The sequence below is a fragment of the Sesamum indicum genome, linkage group LG6 (genome assembly GCF_026168435.1).
Source record: "Sesamum indicum cultivar Baizhima isolate 11 linkage group LG6, ASM2616843v1, whole genome shotgun sequence".
Taxonomy (NCBI): domain Eukaryota; kingdom Viridiplantae; phylum Streptophyta; class Magnoliopsida; order Lamiales; family Pedaliaceae; genus Sesamum; species Sesamum indicum.
In genome coordinates, this window is record NC_142662.1 from 7,772,370 (window position 1) to 7,797,119 (window position 24,750).

At 31.3% G+C, this 24,750-nt stretch overlaps 3 protein-coding genes across 3 annotated transcripts; all 3 read left to right on the forward strand.

Moving 5' to 3' along the window:
- The first annotated feature begins 659 nt into the window (after positions 1-659).
- On the forward strand, positions 660-4,866 carry LOC105164625 (raucaffricine-O-beta-D-glucosidase). The gene is made up of 13 exons (XM_011083318.3): positions 660-908; positions 1,031-1,100; positions 1,247-1,305; positions 1,388-1,463; positions 1,618-1,695; positions 1,852-1,939; positions 2,055-2,544; positions 2,669-2,787; positions 2,914-3,131; positions 3,241-3,272; positions 3,520-3,625; positions 3,723-3,834; positions 4,338-4,866. Exons 1-13 carry the CDS (start codon positions 747-749, stop codon positions 4,606-4,608), a joined length of 1,881 nt encoding a protein of 626 aa, XP_011081620.1. The 5' UTR covers positions 660-746; the 3' UTR covers positions 4,609-4,866.
- Positions 4,867-7,640: 2,774 nt separating this feature from the next.
- Positions 7,641-11,480, forward strand: LOC105164626 (raucaffricine-O-beta-D-glucosidase). The gene is made up of 13 exons (XM_011083319.3): positions 7,641-7,878; positions 8,057-8,126; positions 8,261-8,319; positions 8,401-8,476; positions 8,639-8,716; positions 8,873-8,960; positions 9,082-9,571; positions 9,696-9,814; positions 9,944-10,161; positions 10,270-10,301; positions 10,533-10,638; positions 10,733-10,844; positions 10,973-11,480. Exons 1-13 carry the CDS (start codon positions 7,729-7,731, stop codon positions 11,229-11,231), a joined length of 1,857 nt encoding a protein of 618 aa, XP_011081621.2. The 5' UTR covers positions 7,641-7,728; the 3' UTR covers positions 11,232-11,480.
- A 5,957-nt stretch (positions 11,481-17,437) lies between these two features.
- On the forward strand, positions 17,438-21,223 carry LOC105164627 (raucaffricine-O-beta-D-glucosidase). The gene is made up of 13 exons (XM_011083321.3): positions 17,438-17,655; positions 17,799-17,868; positions 18,019-18,077; positions 18,185-18,260; positions 18,423-18,500; positions 18,657-18,744; positions 18,860-19,349; positions 19,474-19,592; positions 19,726-19,943; positions 20,049-20,080; positions 20,296-20,401; positions 20,496-20,607; positions 20,736-21,223. The coding sequence occupies exons 1-13, from the start codon at positions 17,494-17,496 to the stop codon at positions 20,992-20,994; spliced, it is 1,869 nt and encodes a 622-aa protein (XP_011081623.2). The 5' UTR covers positions 17,438-17,493; the 3' UTR covers positions 20,995-21,223.
- Positions 21,224-24,750: the final 3,527 nt, after the last annotated feature.

The window sequence follows — 24,750 nt, forward strand, 5'->3', positions numbered from 1 at the left end:
TTTATATTGTCATTAACTTAAAACATAGAATTATTGTGTATTATATAGTTACGAATATAATTGCGTGTTCCTCATGTGCGGATATTTAATTTTTCTTTATTCTTTTCTTTTACCCTTTTCTTTTTGTTATTCGAATTCCACCTCTTTCTTTTGCTTTAATTTTGGTTTCTTTTCCATCTGCTTCCTCTTCTAAACCTTGGCCATCATCATAGTTAGATGGATGGCCCCTCTTACCCTTATCCAATCACCTTTGGTTAAAGGAGGAAATTATTTTGACAAACTTATTAATATAATATTACCAAACAATATTTGATATAATTAATTTCAGAGTGAGAAATGGCGACTTTTAATTCTATTTTCAATGGACAAATCACAAACATTAATCAATTCTATGTCATTTCATATATATGCGCATACCTTGACTATAAAATCTGTCTCTAATTTCATTTAATAAAATTTAGATTTTAAAATTGAAAAGGTATGGTGCCCAATATAGCAAAAACTAAAGTGCAGAAGAAGGAAGACAAATAAAATAAGATTGTGATGATTAGCATGCTTTAACTTTTGGATGATAGATACATAGGTACTTGGCAGACAAGGAAACAATTGGATTCTTGCATGAAGCCATATGGAACACCTATAAATACGTCCATTGTCTTATCATTTTTGTCAACCCAAAATTACAATAACTACTTTCTTGCATTCTATATATAACCAGCTTAGCTAGTACGTACCTACTGTCTGAAATGGAGAAGAACAACAGCCTCTCAGTCCTCCACAGTCCAGCAGCATATGAGGATCAGTTTAACGAATATCTCAACTCCAAAGTCCGCAACCACAACAGCAACATCAGTCGCCATGATTTCCCTTCAAATTTTATCTTTGGATCTGCGACAGCTGCTTATCAGGTTTAATACTCAATATTAATCCAAATTGCTAATGATCATATGTATATATATATAATCACAAGATTTTAATTATCATGGATGATCTTTTTGTGTTTCAAATTTAATATGTTGAATTAATTCAGTTTGAAGGTGGTGCTGCAAAAGGTGGGAGGGGGCCTAGTATCTGGGATACTTTTGCCCTCAAGACTCCTGGTCACTCTCTCTCTCTCTCTCTCATTCTCTCTGTGTATATACATATATATATATATATATACATTTATATATAATGTGACTGCTATGCAAATTAGTTTAATTGCAAAATCCAACTGATAAATACATGGATTGATTCTGAGTGACAGGAAGAGTCATTGATGGATCCAATGGAAATGTGGCTACTGATTTGTATGCCAGATTCGAGGTCATTTTTTTTAACTCTCTTTAGAATTTAATGGGAATGTATAAGATTTTTATATACTTACATTTAATTAATTTTCTTGCAGGAAGATATTACATTGATGAAGAAAATGGGGTTTGATGCCTATAGATTTTCAATTTCATGGTCAAGAATTTTGCCCGGTAAGATATACAATAAAATTTAATTACAATTTAATAAATTAATTATTTTTTTATCTTTGAACTTGGAGTCATGAAAAATAAAACTTCCTATATTTTTTCACATATATATATATATTAAGTGTTATTAACTGTGTTCTACTCGTTTCATTATTAGGTGGAAGGTGTTGTGCTGGAATCAACAAAGAAGGAATTGACTACTACAACACCGTTATCAATACTGTTATCAAACATGGTTGGAATCATAATATGCAACAACTCATTTCTTGTGCAGTCTTTTCGTAAATTACATATTAATATGCACACAACACTGCATACACCTTCAAATAAGTAACTGCATATGGTTATGTCATTATAATTAACATGCATATATGTCGTCCCTGTAATGCAGGCCTTGAACCATATGTGACTCTTTTTCATTTTGATTTACCTCAAGCACTACAAGAAGAGTATGGTGGGTTCTTAAGCAAACAAATAGTGTAAGTGGACTTATTAAACTATATATTCATATATGTCTCCAAAATCTGTTGTATTATTCGTACATAGAAAGGATGGATGTAACATTTAATTTTCATTTTTTGGGTTTTGCAACAGGAAAGATTTTCGTGAATATGTTGAGTTATGCTTCTGGGAATTTGGTGATCGGGTGAAATATTGGATCACAGTGAATGAGCCGACAACCTATTGTGTTAATGGATATGCTTCATGCACTTTTCCACCTAGTCAAGCTATTTCTTCAGCTTATGTTTCAGCTTTAGCTCCACAATCAAAAGATTTTGTTTCTGATTCACCTCCAGCGGACGTCGATTTGACTTCTACTCCACCATACGTCCGCTCAGCTTTTACCTCACTTTTACGATCATCATCAACCGCTTTTAGAAATGGAACTAATATTCCTCCTCACAGAGGTCTTCATCATGACCCAAAGCATCTCTTATCCACATTTCAAAGCAGTAATATTAATAACCGTAATCTCTATGGTTCCGGTCCAAACACATATGATCCTAAGAATGTGTATACTGCTGCAAGAAATATGCTCCTTGCTCATTCCGAAGCTGTGCACAGTTACAGAACCAAATTTCAGGTTAATTTAGGCATTTTTAATGCATGTTTTGTTTATATAATTATTTAATTAGTTATGATGCAATTTATAATGCCTCCATGTATAAAGTTTTGGCTTATTGGAAAATCGTATATAATAATTATAGGGACATCAAGGAGGGAAGATCGGTATAACACTTTGTTGCGTCTGGTACGAACCTCTATGTGAACAAGATAAAGATGATATTGCCGCTCAAAAAAGAGCCCTCGATTTTTCATTGGGATGGTAAGCAAACTTGTTGTAATCCTCATAGCATGATACTAATTGCAGTGCATGCATGTATGTTCTGTTTCACTTAATTGTACTTAGGATGAAAAAGGTTTCTTAATATAGATTGATGAATCATGGCAGGTTTTTGGAACCTATAGTTACGGGAAACTATCCTCAAAATATGATTGATTATGTTCCTCCTGAAAATCTGGCTCCATTTTCATCAAGTGAATCCCAAAGGCTTAAAGGATCCTACGATTTTCTGGGATTGAACTACTATACAGCCATCTATGCTGCTAATGATCCTGATCCCCAATGTGAAGATGGCTACTTCAAAGATCAACATGTTAAATATCAGGGTATATATGTTGCAGACAATCTTATGTAGCAAAATCTTAGTTGTTTTTTTTTTTCTTTTTCCTTTTTATTTTAGAATTATAAGTCATATGATAATTTTTTTTTCTACAGACAATCGAGGAGGGATACTAATCGGCCCCGTGGTAAGATCCTCATTTTTAATTTTTCAAATAATGTTTTTTTGACTCTTGTTTTGTTTTTTTCTGGTGAAGTAACTAGTTGGCTAGCTATCACGTGCTAATATATGAAGCACGCACACACACACACACACACACACACATATATATATATAATATAAGTGCACGCATGCATTTTTTTATGTTTGTTTAAATTTATAAAATAATTGATCTATTCGTTAATGAATAAACTTGTTTTTTGCTTGGATTTTAGGCTGGTTCATCATGGTTACACATAGTCCCGTGGGGAATTAAAAAACTTTTGACGTATACAAAAGCGACATATGATAGCATACCGCCTATATACATCACAGAGAATGGTAACGTGCTAATTACTTTTTTATAATGCAAGTTGTTTCTAAATAGTTTTTTTATAAATGACATTTAGCAGTAAATTTTTGCAATTATTTTTTTCAGGTGTGGATGAAAAGAGTGATTGCAAGCTCACTGCTTGTGATGCTTGTGTTGATCCTGTGAGGGTGAAATACCACCAAGACCATCTTGCATATATTCTACAAGCAATGCATGAGTGAGTCTTTTAAGACAAACTACTACATCTAGACTCCAAAATATTACTAAAATTAATTTATGCTCTTATCTAGATTGAAAAGATTATAATTTTAGTCTAATATCTTAAGAAGTGGAATTTTTTGCTGTGTATGAATTAATTTTTATAATAGTTCTTTTAAGTCAAGTTGGATAAAAAAATTAGTTTCCAAAGTTACAGGACTAGATTGCAATTTAATTAGATCATGTGCAAGTTATGTGCAATTTTTCAGCCAAATTGGCCAGGACAGGACTAAATTGACAAAATCTTAAAGGTACAACACTAAACTGCGAAATTCAGTTTGGGTAGGGTTAAAAATGCTATCCCTAAATTACAGAACCAAATTTATATTTTTCCCCAACAATATTGCTATCGAATCTTCATTTCTTCATTGTGGAATCTGATGTTCCAAATCATCCAATATCAATATATATACAATTCATTTTTTAATATTGCTCATAAAATTGATCATATTCCAATTGCAGCGAAGACACCCCCGTGGATGTAAGGGGTTACTTTGTATGGTCATGGTCTGACAACTATGAATGGACAGAAGGATACACAGTCAGATTCGGACTCATATATGTGGACTTCATGAATAATCTTACACGATATCCGAAACAGTCCGCAATTTGGTTCACAAATTTCTTAACAAGGAATGAGCCTTTGGGTGGCCTAAAAAAGAGGGAAATTACTGATACCGCGGAAAGTGAGATTGAGAAGAAGCTGAAAGCTGTGGAAAAAGTAAATGAATGATCTTACTATATACAATTAATGAATCCCAAACTATAAGTTGAACTATGTATCTCGCGTGTACGTGTGCTCTTTTCTTTTATCTTTTTCTTTGGTTTTGGTTTGTGTGGTTTGATCAATACGAATAACTGGTTGTGGTTTACACACTAGTTATTCAAATAATAATTGGAGCCCTATGAGGCCTCCAGCAATGTATGCTTCTTGTTGTAATGTATGGTGTGTTTCTTTTATAACATATATAATAAGTTTATTATGATACAAGATCTTTTTTTATATTTAATTTATATTGAATTATAAGTTCAAATTTTTTAATATGGTCAATATGTGTATATATATATATATGTATGCAAATATATGATGGAGCAATTAAATGAAATTTGAGGATAACTATAAGGTCATATAAGACGTGCGTACCTAATTTTAAATTTATGGGACCAAAATTAGAAACAAGTCTACTTATGAGATCAAAAATTTAATTTACCCTTATTTTTTATTGTATTGACTAACAGAAAGAGCATTATCAATTGAAAGAAAATTTCTCAATGTTTCTCAAATTGAAAAAAAAAAAAACCACATATAGGACTCAATGTGCGAATTGAACTGAGTAAAGGACCAAAATTAAAAATAGGTCCACTTATGATACCAAAAATATAATTTACCCTTCCTTGTAACCGAAATTTGGTTTCAGTGTAAGAAGTACTGATTATTCGTCAAATATATATATACTCCTAAAGCTGCCTGAATTTTTTCTCATTGCAAAATGTGCAGCGGAAAAGTAAAGTTAGAAGGATGGTTTGGGTCGGGTCTTTTCAAAGTTTGATCAATGGAAGGGGTAATGTTATGATGACCAGTTTAATAAATGCCAAAAATTAAGTTGGCCAGAGAATTTGTAATGGTCTGGAAGTGAGATAGTCCTTCTACTCTATCTTTTTCCATTAATATATACGAAATTTGTTAATTGGTCTACACACTATTGCAATTAAGTTACGATGCTATTGTGTAAAACGAATATGCACCTCACCACAGAAAAATAATTTTACAGAAATAGGATTTTCCGATGGATTTTCTGATGGATGTAACGCAAATTTCATGTTTTTAAATTTATTGAAACAAGAAAAATATCATAAATGATTTTTGAATTTAATTATACTTTTGCGGCTACAAAATCTCTATTTGGAACCCTGATTCTTCACTTCATGAATGCGATTTTAATTTTGGCAACTTTGGAGGTGGAGCTTGATGCTTTGATTTCCTACGATGTTGACTTGGGTTTTCGATAACATTAATTCAAGAATCTTTTAACTTATTCCCAAATTAAAAGCTATAAACTTGGAGTGTTTGACTTGAAGTTTGGGTATTTCTTGGTGGACTGGATATTTTCATCTTCCACCAAGATGGATTTGTGTCTTGACAATATTAATTCGCAGGTCTTTTGATTTCTTCAAGAATCAAATGTTGATTTTGGAAGGTTTCTGAGGCGAACACCTTAATTTTGTTTTGAACGTGTAGATCTTTCTTGATTTGCGCTTGAGAGGATTTTTGAGACTTCTTGAACGCTCTCTTGCTTTTTTCTTTGATTCTCTTAATTCTATTTTGAGTGATTTCTTGACTCGTTTTAACTCGTGTCCTGTCTGGTGCCTTGAATTGTATCTGTTGAGTGATGAAACACCCCTATTTATAATTGTAGGGTGGAAGACTTTGCCATATTCACTTGAGATGATATGGCGCAATATGATTGACCTTTTATTATTTGTTTCCTTAATCACAAGATGTGATATAAAATTACCAAATCACGGATATTTGCTTTCTTTATTGGCAAGAAAATAATTAATACAACGGATTCTGACTAAGTTCGCACCATGTACTCAATATCCTTGACAAAATCATTGGAAACTAAATAACCGTAAAAAGTTACATGAAAATTTAAGGGGAAATATGCAATTTTAGCCCTATAAATCAGGGAGTAATAATTTTTATCATGTTTAGATTACAATTTGCAATTTGATCCTATAACTTTAAAAATTATAGTAATTTTCAGCAAATTTAGTAGAAAAATACCACGTCATTAATCATGCCAACATCAAAATTGTGGCTTCCGACGGACTTGATGGCATGACAATTCAAAATATTTTGTTTGCATATATATTGAGCTTTTACATATTTTTTTGTATTATATAATATATATTTTATAAATTAATGCATGTTATTGTCATTAACTTAACACATAGAATTATTGTGTATTAATTATGAGAGCATGCATTCCAATTGAATTATTGTGTATTAATTATTGGGCCATTTGACTTAATTAGCTCTCTTTGATTTTGATCTTCTCTTTTGTTATAATTCTTGTTGCATCAATTTTAGATATATATGTATGTATATTTACGAATATATATAATTGCGTGTTCCCCGTGTACGGATATTTAATTATTCTTTATTCTTTTCTTTTACCCTTTTCTTTTTGTTATTCGAATTCCATCTCTTTCTTTTGCTTTAATTTTGGTTTCTTTTCCATCTCCTTCCTCTTCTAACCTTGGCCATCATCATAATTAGATCCATGGCCCCTCTCAATCTTATCCAATCACCTTTTGTTATTTTGACAAACTTATTAATATATATAATATTACCAAACCATATTTGATATAATTAATCTCAGAGTGAGATATGCCGACTTTTAATTCTATTTTCAATAAATTTTTCTTATTTTGCAGGTATTATTCATTTTTACACTAGTGCATGGACAAAGCACAAACATTAATTAATTCTATTTCATTGCATAAATGCGCAAACCTTGACTATAAAATCTATCTCTAATTTCATTTAATAAAATTTGGATGTTAAATTGGAAGAGGTATGGTGCCCCCTCAATATAGCAAAAACTAAAGTGCAAAAGAAGGAAAACAAATAAACTTAGATTGTAATGATTAGCATGCTTTAACTTTTGGATGATAGATACATAGGTACTTGGCAGACAAGGAAACAATTGGATTCTTGCATGAAGCCATATGGAACACCTATAAATACGTCCATTGTCTTATCATTTTTATCAACCCAAAATTACAATAACTACTTTCTTGAATTCTATATATAACCAGCTTAGCTAGTACGTACCTACTGTCTGAAATGGAGAGGAACAACAGCCTCAAAGTCCTCCACAGTCCAGCAGCATATGACGATCAGTTTGACGAATATCTCCGCAGCGACAACAGCAACATCACTCGCAATGATTTCCCTCCAAATTTTATCTTTGGATCTGCTACTGCTGCTTATCAGGTTTAATATACACTCAATTTTCCAAATTAATTGCTACTCATCATATTAATTATTTGACTTCAATTAATATATATATACATACTCATTATACATTATTAAGATAATATATAATCACAAGATTTTAATTATCATGCATGATCTTTTTGTATTTCAAATTTAATCTGTTGAATCAATTCAGTTTGAAGGGGCTGCTGCAAAAGGTGGTAGGGGACCTAGTATCTGGGACACGTTTGCCCTCAAGACTCCTGGTCTCTCTCTCTCTCTCTCTACATATATATATATATATATATATATACACATTTATATATAATGTGACTGCAATGCAAATTAGTTTAATTGCAAAATCAAGCTGATATATACATGGATTGATTCTGAGTGACAGGAAGAATCATTGATGGATCCAATGGAAATGTGGCTACTGATTTGTATGCCAGATTCGAGGTCATTTTTTTATTTCTCTTTAGAATTTAATGGGAATGTATAAAATTTTTATATACTTACATTTAATTAATTTTCTTGCAGGAAGATATTACATTGATGAAGAAAATGGGGTTTGATGCCTATAGATTTTCAATTTCATGGTCAAGAATTTTACCCGGTAGGGTTTACAATAAAATTTAATTACAATTTAATAAATTAATTATTTTTCGATCTTTGAACTTGGTGTAATGAAAAATAAAACTTCCTATATATTTCCAAATATATATATATGTATATATATTAAGTGTTATTAACTGTGTTTTACTCGTCTCATTATTAGGTGGAAGGTGTTGTGCCGGAATCAACAAAGAAGGAATTGACTACTATAACACCGTTATCAACACTGTCATCAAACATGGTCCGGAAAAAAATATACAATAATTCTTTGTTTGTGCATTCTTTTCGTAAATTATACATTAATCTGTGCACATCACTGCATACACCTTCAAATAAGTAACTACATATGGTTATGTCATTATAATTAACATGCATATATGTCATCCCTGTAGTGCAGGCCTTGAACCATATGTGACTCTTTTTCATTTTGATTTACCTCAAGCACTACAAGAAGAGTATGGTGGGTTCTTAAGCAAAAAAATAGTGTAAGTGAACTTATTATACCATATATATATATATATGCATGTCTCCAAAATCTTTTATATTATTGGTATATAGAAATCATGGATGTAACCTTCAATTTCCATTAATTGGGTTTTGCAACAGGAAAGATTTTCGTGAATATGTTGAGTTATGCTTCTGGGAATTTGGTGATCGAGTGAAGCATTGGATCACAGTGAATGAGCCGACAACCTATTGTGTTAATGGATATGCTTCATGCACTTTTCCACCTAGTCAAGCTATTTCTTCAGCTTATGTATCAGCTTTAGCTCCACAATCAATAGATTCTGTTTCTGATTCACCTCCAGCGGACGTTAATTTAACTTCTACTCCACCATACGTTCGCTCAGCTTTTACTTCACTTTTACGATCATCATCAACCGCTTTTAGAAATGGAACTAATATTCCTCCTCACAGAGGTCTTCATCATGATCCAAAGCATCTCTTATCCACATTTCAGAGCAGTAATATTAATAATCGTAATCTCTATGGTTCCGGTCCAAACACATATGACCCCAAGAATGTGTATACTGCTGCAAGAAATATGCTCCTTGCTCATTCCGAAGCTGTGCACACTTACAGAACCAAATTTCAGGTTAATTTAGGCATTTTTTATGCACCTTTAATTTGTATAATTATTTAATTAGTTAAGATGCAATTTATAATGCCTCCATGTATAAAGTTTTGGCTTATTGGAAAACCATATATAATAATTATAGGGACATCAAGGAGGGAAGATCGGTATAACACTTTGTTGCGTCTGGTACGAACCTCTAAGGGAACATGATAAAGATGATATTGCCGCTCATAAAAGAGCCCTCGATTTTTCATTGGGATGGTAAGCAATCTTGTTGTGATCCTCATTTCATGATACTAATTGCAGTGCATGCATGCATGTATGTTCTGTTCACTTAATTCTACTTTTCATGAAGTATGTTTCTTAATATAGATTGATGAACCATTGCAGGTTTTTGGAGCCTATAGTTACGGGAAACTATCCTCAAAATATGATTGATTATGTTCCTCCTGAAAATCTGGCTCCATTTTCACAACGTGAATCCCAAAGGCTTAAAGGATCCTACGATTTTCTAGGATTGAACTACTATACAGCCATCTATGCTACTAATGATCCTGATCCCCAATGTGAAGATGGCTACTTTAAAGATCAACATGTTAAATATCAGGGTATATATATTCCAGACAATCTTATGTGGCAAAACCTTAGTTGTTGTTTTTTTCTTTTTCCTTTTTATTTTAGAATTATGTGTCATATAATAATTTTTTTCTCTACAGACCATCGAGGTGGGATACTAATCGGCCCCGTGGTAATGTCCGCATTTTTAATTTTTCAAATATTATTTTTTTTCCTCTTCTTTTGTTTTTCTGGTGAAGTAACTAGTTGGCTATCACGCGCTAATATATGAAGCATAGACACACACACAGACATATATATATATATATATGTGTACACATGTATTTTTTTATATGTGTGTTCAAATTTATAAACTAAGTTATCTATTTGTTGATGAATAAATTTGTTTTTACTTGAATTTTAGGCCGGTTCATCATGGTTGCACATAGTCCCGTGGGGAATTAAAAAACTTCTGACATATACAAAAGCAACATATAATAGCATACCGCCTATATACATCACTGAGAATGGTAACGTACTAATTACTTTTACATAATGCAAGTTGTTTTCAAATATTTTTTATAAATGACATTTAGTGGCAAATTTTTGCAATTATTTTTCCAGGGGTGGATGAAAAGAGTGATTGCAAGCTCACTGCTTGTGATGCTTGTGTTGATCCAGTTAGGGTGAAATATCACCAAGACCATCTTGCAAATATTCTGAAAGCAATGCATGAGTGAGTTTTTTTTAAGACAAACTTCATTTCTTATTGTGAAATCTGATGTTCCAAATAAACCAATATCAATATATATACTATTCGATTTTGAATATTGCTCATAAAATTGATTATTATTGGAATTGCAGCAAACACCATCCCGTGGACGTTAGGGGTTACTTTGTATGGTCATGGTCTGACAACTATGAATGGACAGAAGGATACACAGTCAGATTCGGACTCATATATGTGGACTTCATGAATAATCTTACACGATATCCAAAACATTCAGCAATTTGGTTCACAAAGTTCTTAACTAGGAAGAAAATTTTGGGTGGCGAAAAGAGGCTAATAGCGAATGCTGAGGAAAGCGAGTTTGAGAAGAGGCTGAAATATATGGAAGAGTGAAGTTAATGCACCGATCATACAGTGAATCTTAAGTTATTATAAGTTGATGAACGATGTACCATGTGTGCTCTTTTATGGCTTGATCATGAATAACTGATTGTGGTTTACACACAAGTTATTCAAATAATAATTGGAGCCCTATGAGCCCTCCAACAATGTATGCTTATTATTATTGTAATGTATGGTGTGTTGTTTTAATAATGTATATAAGAAGTTAATTATGAAATAAGATGTTCTTTTAATTATTTATATTGGATTATATGTTCAAATTTCTTAATATGGTTAATATGTGTGTATATGTTGGAGCAATTAAAGGAAATATGAGGATAACTATTTTTTTTGTAATTTTACTAATGAACCCTTTTTCGATTTTTTTTTCATATATTAGAAAATAAATAAGTTAATATTATACTAAAATAATTTTAATATATAACAAATTTAAAAAATCTTATTAGTAAAAATTCGTCAAACTAGAACGAAAATATTTTTTATTAATAAAAATTGTCATCAAGAGTATTGTGCATTTATTCTAAGCGATTGGACTTAAATAAAATAAAAATTAATATCAATAACCATCATGTAATAGTATTTTCAGAAAACATTGATGTCTTTTTTAAAAAAATATATATGTACTGGTATTATTAGTGGGGATGAATAATGAATTGGAGGAAACTTATATATATATATATATATATATATATATATATATATATGAGTAAAAAATAAATAAAATAAAAATATGTATGTTTTGGGCTTATACTTTTACTTTTTCATCAATTTTGGACGGAAACGAGAAATGTTCATATAAATCTAGTTTTACTTTAACCGAAATTTCTTTTCCGTATAAGAAGTACTGATTATTCGTCAAATGTACACCCTCCTAAAGGTGTGGAGAATATGCTGTGGAAAAGTAAAGGTAGAAAGATGGTTTGGGTAGTTTTGGAAGTCCTTTTGAAGGTATATTTGAACAATCGAAGGAGTAATGTTATAATGACAGTTCAATAAAACGAGATAGCTTAAGTAATTAGCCAGAAAATTTGTAATGGTTTGGAAGTGAGATTGTCCTTCTATTCTTATCTTTTTTCGTTACGGGTAAATTCTCCTCAAATAAAAAATAATTATATTCTCTAGATGATTATGTGGAAATTACTATTTTATTCTTGATAATATTTTTTAAAAGATATTTGGAAAACAAAATTAATAGGATATTTATTTCAACAAGAATTCTTTATGCAGTCAAATAGTCTAACACTACAAAAAATGCCGGGATTTGTAACGGCTTTTTTGTAACGCCAAATACACACGACCTTTTTAACATTTTTATAACGGATTGGATGTGCTGCGTCATTGAAAGAGGTAATAAAAATGCATTTAGTTTGTAATGGCCAAAACCATTACAGTAGCAATTACAAGTTTTTGATATGCCTAAAACTGTTACTATTTATTGACCGTTACTAATGTGCTATGGTTTTTATAACGACTCATTATTTTTGTAACGACTTTTTGGTGAAATAAGGAGCCGATACAATGGCTGGAGAAAAATTGCGAAAAAATATACGAAAAGACAATGTTACAGAAATCGTGACATTAGAGACGATATTTTTTGTAATGCTCGTTACAAAATTCGTTGTAAAATAACGGCTACATTTTCTAACGGCTAGTTTTCAATTGATATATTAAGGGTTCCGAAGGCCGTTACAAAAGCCGCTACAAAAAATTTATATATGTGTAAGTTGTTTTAATTTCATTTTATTTGTTGTAGAAATTCTTACTAACGACACACACTATATCTCAAGATTCTGATTTTCGTACATATACATTTGATTAGCTTATAGATTAATACTCGAATTTTAGACCGTCGACTAGTGCTGATCATCACTTAAGTTGGTTGACTAGGTACCAGAGACTAATTTAATACTTTATTGTGTTTAATTAAATTAATTGTAGTTTACTTATTTTAATTTTATGATTTTTTATTAATCTTAAATCATTTTAATTATATATATTCTCTTAAATAGTGTACTGTAATATTTATACATTTGTAGGTCGTTAAATTAGAATATTAATTATATATGTACATGTGAATACAGTGATATATACACACTTACTCCAAATTTGCACATCGTTCTGTTCAAATATCGTTGGATCGATCCAGTAAGAGACATGAAGGTACACCCACGCTATCACTTCGTTGATGTAAACTTAAAAAAGATGTACCAGAAGGATGAGTCATTCATACTTGCACAACAAACAGTGCAAATGTACTACACTAAGTACCCAAGTATAAAAAAGAACAAAGCGGATTGGATGACTGTTTGCAAAATCAAGACTCGGGGAGTTGTTGATGAGTCCAAGTGGATTGAGATTGCATATCAACCGGAGGAAGTAGTACCAGTCCTTGAAGTTGTTATAGACAATCAGACGTACGATGTACGTGATCTCAATGGTTTACAAATTGTGGTCAATCTTTTGATTGCACACCAGCAGGATGCAGGTATTTCACGGACTCAAGCTGGTCAAACTAATAATGAAGATGAAGAGGATGATGAAGACAACTTCGATGACTACGAGACTAACGAGAATGAAGACGAGGCAGCATAATGTATATTTTTTTAATAAAATATTTTTATTTTGCAATATTATAAAATAAAAAAATATATATTTTTTTTTAAAAATTTATTTTTTTGTAACGGCCACATTAAGGCCAAAACCATCACAATTTAAAGTGGCCAACTTTTGGCGACAGACGAAAAATGAAATTTTGTAACGGAGACAACTCAAAGAGCCATTTGTCGCCGTTACAAAGCAGTTACAACTTAAAATTTTTGAAATCAAAATATAAAAAAAAAGGTGAGAATTTTAATTTCGATTGAATGTTACAAAGGGTGCTACAGAGGTTGTTACAATAGTAAATTATACCAACTGTTACAAAAGCAGCTACTGAAAACGAGCCATCTCTAAAATTCATATTGGAAAATGTCACATCTTTACATTTGGGCACCTGATTCATACCAAATTTAAATATGTACAAATATATGTCCATAAAATCATACTGTCATTATGATTTTAAATCATATAGCCTACTTTAGAAGTCTTGAATGATTACTATTACCGTTATAGGAACAATATGGCGAGATCCATATGCCCAATAAGGCTACAACTTGGCCGGATGGATTCTTTTATAAGTGTGATCGTACTTGACAGTTTGATATTAATTTTGACGGTCCGATTAATTCATGCAGTTCAATCCTTTAAGATGACCGTTATATCAATGTAATACTAACATTTATGAATAAATAAATTTATTGCATACTGCATACATGTATCAATGTCAAATAATTTTTTTTGTGTTTTTTAATGTATTTCAATTATATTGTTCCACTACAATGATACGTTTCACAATATTAAGTTGTCGAAAACGACAATTTTTTCTAAAACAATTTAAGTAAAAATAACTAATTATTTGGAACACTCTTTGTAACGTTAGGCACATCACTGAACAAAACGACGTCGTACCAATATCTTGTATTACCTTTTGTAACGGATTTTACACGACTATGTTTCCATAATTTCTTTTGTAACTCACTTTGCACCTATTTTTTCGGTAAAGGTATTTTTCATTAAGTAAAAAAAAAGTACAATAGTACAATACAATTTACTTAATCTAAGCGGTTTCCTCGACAGGCCAAGGAATCCACCATAAGCGGTAAAACGCACAAGTGCTAATAGCAGTAGGTAATTCTATACTAAGAATCCTCTGTTGCACATCTCGATCCATCAACGCAACGACAATGTGTGTATCTTTATGTACTCCATCAAATCGCCTAATGTTGCGCTCACACCAGATATGGTACACACACTTTGTACCTGTAACGGTCATGGCCGTTCCAAAAAAAAAAGTTATATAACCGACGCTTAGCAGTTTTTTCCCCCTTCTCCTCACTCACTCTCTTCTCTCGCTCTGTGTTCCTCTTCCTCTCCCTTCCCCCACCTGTTTACCGCCCTCATCTCTCTCTCTCTCCCCCACCCCCACACCACCACCCTGCCACCACCAGCCCAACATCGCAGCGCTCCCGACCTTGATGATCGTGTATTGGCCCTCGAGTGGTACGTTAGAAACACCTATCCCAACAGTCCGAGCATCTAGTTTCCAAGCCTCTAGCTGATCCTGGCATCCGACGACGAGGACGACGATGATGACAAACGCGCTGCTGCAGGGAATATTTAGATTATGATTTTTTTTGTATTTTGTAAAAATATAATTCTAAAATAATATTTTATTTTTGTAATTAATTTATTGTTGTTGGTTATATTATGTATTTTATATATAAATTTATTTATTTAATTTTACAAAAATAAATATTGAAAATGTATTAAATAAAATTAAATAAAATAAATATTAAAATATATTAGATGAATATTAAACTTTTGTAACTGCATTTATAACGACTTTTGTAATACACCAAAAATAGATAAAATTGTAAGGCCGTTACAAAAGACTGCCAAAAATAATTACTAATTTCGAAACTAACCGTTCCAAAATTTGTTATAAAAGCAGTGTGTAAAGCAGTGGCAAAAATAGATACAATATAATACAAAATCGTTACTAAGAGTATTACAAAAATTGATCTAAATATCTAGCACAATAATACCTAAATGTATTACAAAAACCGTTACAATAGCAATTAAATCAAATTCTACTTAGCCGTTACAGAAGCAGTTCCAAATCTATTTTTTTATCATGTGACTAGTTTTGTAACAGCTTATAGAAGTCAGAACAATGACCGTTACAAATTGTAACGACTTTCAGTCAAGTCGTTACAAATAATTATAAGCCCGATTTAGCCGCAGTAAGGAGTCTCCGTTACAAAAGCCATTACAATTTAAAAAACCCATTTGAAATAAATAAATAACGGTTATAAAAACCGTTTCAATAATATATATATATATATATATATATTGTATTGTATAGATCGCATATATGCCATCTATACACTAATATAGTCTTCATTTCCTTTCCTTGCTTTTGATATAAGTATAAAAGCTTCCGTGTTAAATAGATCTGATAACACTATTTAATATTATACAGATGATATAAATTAAAGATGTCAAGAGTATGATAGTGTAACTTTCTTTTACCTCCTAAAGATATATATAACGTCACTTGGAAGCTTAATTATAACTTTCACAAGTTATTACCAAAGATATAAACTATTTTTTTTTTTTCGTGACGAGTAATCTGTATTATTCAAATATTTCTCATTTTGAATATCTATTGTCACATCAATTTTTGAAAATTCAAATTTACCCTTTAAGTCATTTCTTTTCTTTAATAAAATTTTATCATAATAGTAATTTTAATATTTTTTTAATACATATACTAAAATATCGCTCAAACTTGCGCAACTTTTGATATTTTTATGTTTTTTTGAAGTCATTATCCCTTGACTGATAACCCTCATATATATAAATGTCACGAACACAAATGCGTTCTTCATGTACATTTCCCTGGATTTATTTATTTTTTCTTTTTCTCTTTTCCTTTTCTTTACTTATTCTTATTCTTTCTCTCCTTTTATTTTTTCCCCCTTTATCCTCTTCCTATGGCCCTCTCCATCTAATCCATGTTAATTACGACTCTCTCTCTTTTACAAGTTTTGGTGTTAGATGGTGGCGACCTCTCATTCTCTTGTCTTATTAAAGCTGGAAAAAGTTACAAATCGAAATCTTTCTTTCATGATATGATTATTTTTTATAATTTAATAGTTGGATGACCTATAGATTTTTTGTTCAATAATCAACAAAAAATAGATAAAAATATAAGTGAGATTGCTAACCACTCCGTCAATTACCTTAAAATACCTTATCAGATCAAAACGTTCAATCAATATTAGTGGAGCTGAGCAAAAGAAAAAAGATATATACATACATATATTAAGTGTTATTACACCAAACTTCAGGTATGCAATTATCCCTATATTTTAACTCAAACCTACCCAATATAGCAAAAAATTAAAGTATGCCATAAGTGCAAAAGAAGGAAAACTAAATTAAATTCTCATCCTTTAACTTTACCTGGAGAGGTACGTGCGTACTTGGTGGACAAGAAAATAATTGGATTCTTGCAGCTACCACCAATTAAGCCTTAGAGCAGTGACAGTGAGCACCTATAAATAGCTCCTGTCCCTCTTCATTTTTGTCAACCCAAAAAAATATATATCCACAAAACTTAGAGTACCTTTCTAGTGTTAATTTGTCTGAAATGGAGAGCAACAAAAGCCTCGAAGTCCTCAACAGTCCAGCGGACTATGAGGATCAGTTTACTGATGAACTCAAATCCAAAGTCCGCAACCACAACAGCCACATTACTCGCCACGATTTCCCTCCACATTTTATCTTTGGATCTGCTACTGCTGCTTATCAGGTTTAATACTCAATACTAATCAAAATTGCTAATGATCATATATATATATATATAATATATTTTATTAAGAAAATAATGACAAGATTTTAATTATCATGCATGATCTTTTTTTGTTTCAAATTTCATATGTTGAATTCATTCAGTTTGAGGGTGCTGCTGCAAAAGGTGGTAGGGGACCTAGTATCTGGGATACTTTTGCCCTCAAGACTCCTGGTCTCTCTCTCTCTCTCTCTCTCTCTCTCTCTCTCTCTATATATATATATATATATATATATATACATTTATATATAATGTGACTGCTATGTAAATTAGTTTAATTGCGAAATCAAGCTGATAAATACATGGATTGATTCTGAGTGACAGGAAGAATCATTGATGGATCCAATGGAAATGTGGCTACTGATTTGTATGCCAGATTCGAGGTCATTCTTTTTAACTCTCTTATACAATTTAATGGGAATATATAAAATTTATATATACACCTATGTAGGTGTATATATATACTTACATTTAATTAATTTACTTGCAGGAAGATATTACATTGATGAAGAAAATGGGGTTTGATGCCTATAGATTTTCAATTTCATGGTCAAGAATTTTGCCTGGTAGGATTTACAATAAAATTTAATAACAATTTAATAAATTAATTATTTTTTTATCTTTAAACTTGGTGTCATGAAAAATAAAACTTCCAACATATTTCCATATATATATATATATATATATATTAAGTGTTACTAACTGTGATTTACTCGTCTCATTATTAGGTGGAAGGTGTTGTGCCGGAATCAACAAAGAAGGAATTGACTACTATAACACCGTTATCAACACTGTCATCAAACATGGTTCGAATCAAAATATACAACAATTCTATTCTTGTGCAATCTTTTTGTAAATTATACATTAATCTGTGCACGTCACTGCATACACCTTCAAAAAAGTAACTACATATGGTTATGTCATTATAATTAACATGCATATATGTCGTCCCTGTAATGCAGGCCTTGAACCATATGTGACTCTTTTTCATTTTGATTTACCTCAAGCACTACAAGAAGAGTATGGTGGGTTCTTAAGCAAAAAAATAGTGTAAGTGAACTTATTATACTATATATATTTGCATGTCTCCAAAATCTATTGTATTATTGGTATATAGAAATGATGGATGTAACCTTCAGTTTCCATTAATTGGGTTTTGCAACAGGAAAGATTTTCGTGAATATGTTGAGTTATGCTTCTGGGAATTTGGTGATCGAGTGAAGCATTGGATCACAGTGAATGAGCCGACAACCTATTGTGTTAATGGATATGCTTCATGCACTTTTCCACCTAGTCAAGCTATTTCTTCAGCTTATGTTTCAGCTTTAGCTCCACAATCAAAAGATTCTGTTTCTGATCAAGCTCCAGCAGACGTCGATTTGAGTTCTACTCCACCATACGTCCGCTCAGCTTTTACTTCACTTTTACGATCATCATCAACCGCTTTTAGAAATGGAACTAATATTCCTCCTCACAGAGGTCTTCATCATGATCCAAAGCATCTCTTATCCACATTTCAGAGCAGTAATATTAATAACCGTAATCTCTATGGTTCCGATCCAAATACATATGATCCCAAGAATGTGTACACTGCTGCAAGAAATATGCTCCTTGCTCATTCCGAAGCTGTGCACACTTACAGAACCAAATTTCAGGTTAATTTGGGCATTATTGATGCACCTTTATTTTATATAATTATTTAATTAGTTAAGATGCAATTTATAATGCCTCCATGTATAAAGTTTTGGCTTATTGGAAAACCGTATATAATAATTATAGGGACATCAAGGAGGGAAGATCGGTATAACACTTTGTTGCGTCTGGTACGAACCTCTAAGGGAACATGATAAAGATGATATTGCCGCTCATAAAAGAGCGCTCGATTTTTCATTGGGATGGTAGGCAATCTTGTTGTAATCCTCATTTTATGATACTAATTGCAGTGCATGCATGCATGCATGTATGATTTGTTCACTTAATTCTACTTTTGATGAAAAATGTCTCTTAATATAGATTGATGAATCATTACAGGTTTTTGGAGCCTATAGTTACAGGAAACTATCCTCAAAATATGATTGATTATGTTCCTCCTGAAAATCTGGCTCCATTTTCACCTCGTGAATCCCAAAGGCTTAAAGGATCTTACGATTTTCTGGGATTGAACTACTATACAGCCATTTATGCTGCTAATGATCCTGATCCCCAATGTGAAGATGGCTACTTTAAAGATCAACATGTTAAATATCAGGGTATATATGTTCCAGACAATCTCATGTAGTAAAATCTTAGTTGTTTTTTTTTTTTTCCTTCTTGTTTTAGAATTATAAGTCATATGATAATTTTTTTTTCTACAGACCATCGAGGTGGGATACTAATCGGCCCCGTGGTAAGATCCTCATTTTCAATTCTTCAAATAATATTCTTTTTGCCTCTTTTTTTGTTCTTTTTCTGGTGAAGTAACTAGTTAGCTAGCTATCACGTGCTAATATATGAAGCATATACACACACATATGCACACATGCGTTTTTATATGTGTGTCTAAATTTATAAAATAATTGATCTATTTATTGATGAATAAACTTGTTTTTTCTTGGATTTTAGGCTGGTTCATCATGGTTGCACATAGTTCCGTGGGGAATTAAAAAACTTCTGACATATACAAAAGCAACATATAATAGCATACCGCCTATATACATCACAGAGAATGGTAACGTGCTAATTACTTTTACATAATGCAAGTTGTTTCCAAATATTTTTTATAAATGACATTTAGTGGCAAATTTTTGCAATTATTTTTTCAGGGGTGGATGAAAAGAGTGATTGCAAGCTCACTGCTTGTGATGCTTGTGTTGATCCAGTGAGGGTGAAATATCACCAAGACCATCTTGCAAATATTCTGAAAGCAATGCATGAGTGAGTTTTTTTAAGACAAACTTGATTTCTTCATTGTGAAATCTGATGTTACAAATAAACCAATATCAATATATATATTATTCGATTTTGAATATTGCTCATAAAATTGATCATTATTTGAATTGCAGCAAAGACCACCCCGTGGACGTAAGGGGTTACTTTGTATGGTCATGGTCTGACAACTATGAATGGACAGAAGGATACACAGTCAGATTCGGACTCATATATGTGGACTTCATGAATAATCTTACACGATATCCGAAACATTCAGCAATTTGGTTCACAAAGTTCTTAACTAGGAAGAAAGTTTTGGGTAGCGAAAAGAGGCTAATAGCTAATACTGAGGAAAGCGAGTTTGAGAAGAGGTTGAAATATATGGAAGAGTGAAGTCAATGCACCGATCATACGGTGAATCTTAAGTTATTATAAAATGATGAACTATGTACTGTGTACGCTCTTTTATGACTTGATCATGAATAACTGGTTGCGATTTACACACTAGTTATTCAAATAATAATTGGAGCCCTATGAGGCCTCCAACAGTGTATGCTTATTATTGTAATGTATGGTGTGTTGTTTTAATAATATATATAAGAAGTTAATTATGATATAAGAAGTTCTTTTAATTATTTATATTGGATTATAGTCAAATTTCTTAATATGGTCAATATGTGCGTATATGTCGGAGCAATTAAAGCAAATATGAGGATAACTAATTTTTTGGTAATTTTGCTGATGAAACCTTTTTCGATTTTTTTTTCTTCATATAATAGCAAATAAATAAGTTAATATAATACTAAAATAATTTTAAATCATAACAAATTTAGAAATTCTTATTAGTAAAAATTCGTCAAACTAGAACGAATATATTTTTTATTAATAAAAATAGTCATCAAAGTGACCACGATGTAGTAGTTTTTTCAGAAAATATGGATGTCTTTTCTAAAAAAATATATATATACCGGTATTATTAGGGGGGATGAATAATGAATTGGAGGAAACTTATATATATATATATATATATATGAGTTCAAAAATAAATAAAATAAAAATATATATGTTTTGGGCTTATACTTTTACTTTTCCATCAATTTTGGACGGAAACGAGAAATGTTCATATAAATCTGGTTTTACTTTAACCGGAATTACTAATGCATCTTTATTATTTGGAGAAATTATAAATTCTTTTTAAATGAAAAATAATTATGTAACCTCTAGACGGTGAGGAAGAAATTACTATTTTATTCTTGATAATATTTTTAAAAAGATATTTGGAAAAAAAATTAATAGGATATTTATTTCAACAAGAATTCTTTATGCAGTCAAACAGTCTAACAGTACAAAAAATGTCGGGATTTGTAACGGCTTTTTGGTAATGGTTACACACGGCCTTTTTAACATTTTTGTAATGGATTGGACGTACTGACGTCATTGAAGAGGTAACAAAATGTATTTATTTTGTAACCACCAGAACCGTTACAATAGCCATTACATATTTTCAGTGTGCCTAAAACCGTTATAATTTATTGACCGTTACTAATTTATTATGATTTTTATAACGACTTTTTGGTGAAATATGGAGCCGTTATAATGGCATGGAAAAAGACCGTGGAAAAATATACAGAAGACAATGTTACAAAAATCGTGACATTAGAGACGAATTTTTTGTAATGGTTGTAACAAAATCCGTTACGAAATAACGGCTATATTTTCTAACGGCTAGTTATTCAACAACTATATTAAGAGTTTCAGAGACCATTACAAAAGCCGCTACAAAAAAACTTATATATGTGCAAGTTGTTTTAATTTCATTTCATTTTTTGTAGAAATTCTTACTAACTACACACTCTCAACACTCTGATTTTCGTGCATATACATTTGATTAGCTTATAGATTATTACTAGAATTTTAGACCGTCGACTAGTGCTGATCATCACTTAAGCTGGTTGATAAGGTAACATAGACTAATTTAATACTTTATTGTGTTTAATTAATTAATTATAGTTTACTTATTTTAAGTTTATAATTTTTTAGTAATCGTATATCATATTAATTATATATATTCTTCTAAATAGTATAGTGTAATATTTATAAATTTGTAGGTCGTCAAATTAGAAAATTAATATATATATATATATACACGTACGTGCGAATATAATGATATGAACACACTTATTTCGAATTTTCACATCATCCTGTTCAAGTGTCGTTGGGTCGATCTAGTAAGATGCATGAAGGTACACCTACGCTATCACCTCGTTCTTGTAAACTTAAAAAACATGTACCAAAAGGATGAGTTATTCATACTTGCACAACAAGTAGTGTAAATGTACTACACTAAGTACCCCAGTATGAAAAAGGATAAAGCGATTGGATGGCTGTTTGCAAAATCAAGGCTCAGCGAGTTGTTGATGAGTCCAAGTGGACTGAGGTCACATATCAGCCGGAGGAAGTAGTACCAGTCCCTAAAGTTGCTGCAGACAATCTATCGTATAATCTACGTGATCCCATAGTTTACAAATTGTGGTTGATCTTTCGATTGTACACCAGTAGGGTGTAGATACTTCACGAACTCAAGCTGGTCAAACTAATAATGAAGATGAAGAGGATGATGAAGACAATTTCGAGGACTACGAGACTGACAAGGATGAATACGAGGTTACATAATGTATATTTTTTTAATGATATCTTTTTATTTTGCAATGTTGTCAAATAAGAAAAATTATAATTTTTTTAATTGTTCTAAATTTTTTTTAGTGACCACATTAAGGACAAAATTGTTACAATTTAAGGCAATCAACTTTTGGCGACAGGCGAAAAATAAAATTTTGTAACGGCGACAACGCAAATAGCCGTTACAAACCCAGTTACAACTTAAAACTTTTGAAATCAAAATAAAAAAAAATAGGAATTTTAATTTCAATTGGCCGTTACAAATTACAAAAGCCGTTATAATGGTAAATTATACTTGCTGTTACAAAAGCAGTAACAAAAAATGAGTCATCTCTAAATTCAGATTGAAAAGTAGGATATCTTTACATTCGGGCACCCGATTCATATCAAATTTAAATATATACAAGTACATGTCCATTAAATCATATCGACGGTATGATTTTAAATCATATGGTCTGATTTAGAAATACAACATTTTGAATGATTATTATTACGTTCTAGGAACAAATGTCGAAATCTGTGTACCGAATAAGGCTACAACTTGGCCTAATGGATTCTTTTATAAGTGTGATCATATATAATGGTTTGACCTTAATTTTGACAGCCCGATTAACCCATGCAGTTTAACACTATAAGATGATAGTTACATCAATGTAATTCTAACATCTAGAGTATACAAATTTATTGCATATTGCATACATGTACCAATGTCAAACAAAAAAATTTGGTTTTTTTCTTTTTTAATGTATTTCAATTATATTGTTCCACTACATACAATGATATGTTTCCACAATTTAAATAAAAATAATTAATTATTTGGAACACTCTTTGTAACGGCTTTAGGCACACCACTGAACAAAACGACGTCGTACTCATATTTTGTATTACCTTTAGGCAGATTTTCCCCCCTTCTCCTCCCTTACTCTCTTCTCCCACTCCCTCTTCCTCTTCCTCTTCCTCTCCCCTCCCCCACCACCCCCACTGCTGCCCCAGTCGTCCACCCGTCTCTCTCTCTCACTCTCTCTCTCCCTCTCCCCCCCCCCCCCCCATCACCCACCACCGCCACCACCAGTTCACTGCCCCTATGTAGTTTTTTTTTTCTAATTTATTTTTACTTGTATAATTATTTTTGGCATTGTTATTTTTTGAATCTTTATTTTTGTTATAAATTTTGAAAAATGTTTATATAATTATTGTGTTATTTTTATAATATTTATATAATTTTTATGGTTTTTAAAGTTTTTCTATTTTTTTTGGTAATTTTAGGAATTTTTAATACATTTATGAAATTTAAAAAAAAATTCTGAAACATTAAAAATTTTCATAATTTCTAACATTTATTTAAATTTCTGTAATTTTAAAAAAATCAGAATTTTTTCATAATTTTCTGAAATTTTTTATTCTCTATAATTTTAAAAAATTTTCAGAAAATTTTCATAATTTTTTAAATTTTTTATTTTTTGTAATTTT

Excerpts from the sequence above, each read along its gene's own strand:
- LOC105164625 (XM_011083318.3), top strand. The coding sequence starts at position 747 with ATGGAGAAGAACAACAGCCTCTCAGTCCTCCACAGTCCAGCAGCATAT. Across the intron at positions 3,132-3,240 it reads TCAACATGTTAAATATCAGG|ACAATCGAGGAGGGATACTA; the intron begins GTATATATGTTG and ends TTTTTTCTACAG. Across the intron at positions 3,626-3,722 it reads TATATACATCACAGAGAATG|GTGTGGATGAAAAGAGTGAT; the intron begins GTAACGTGCTAA and ends TATTTTTTTCAG.
- LOC105164626 (XM_011083319.3), top strand. The coding sequence starts at position 7,729 with ATGGAGAGGAACAACAGCCTCAAAGTCCTCCACAGTCCAGCAGCATAT. Across the intron at positions 8,717-8,872 it reads CAACACTGTCATCAAACATG|GCCTTGAACCATATGTGACT; the intron begins GTCCGGAAAAAA and ends CCTGTAGTGCAG. Across the intron at positions 9,815-9,943 it reads CTCGATTTTTCATTGGGATG|GTTTTTGGAGCCTATAGTTA; the intron begins GTAAGCAATCTT and ends GAACCATTGCAG.
- LOC105164627 (XM_011083321.3), top strand. The coding sequence starts at position 17,494 with ATGGAGAGCAACAAAAGCCTCGAAGTCCTCAACAGTCCAGCGGACTAT. Across the intron at positions 19,944-20,048 it reads TCAACATGTTAAATATCAGG|ACCATCGAGGTGGGATACTA; the intron begins GTATATATGTTC and ends TTTTTTCTACAG. Across the intron at positions 20,608-20,735 it reads ATTCTGAAAGCAATGCATGA|CAAAGACCACCCCGTGGACG; the intron begins GTGAGTTTTTTT and ends TTTGAATTGCAG.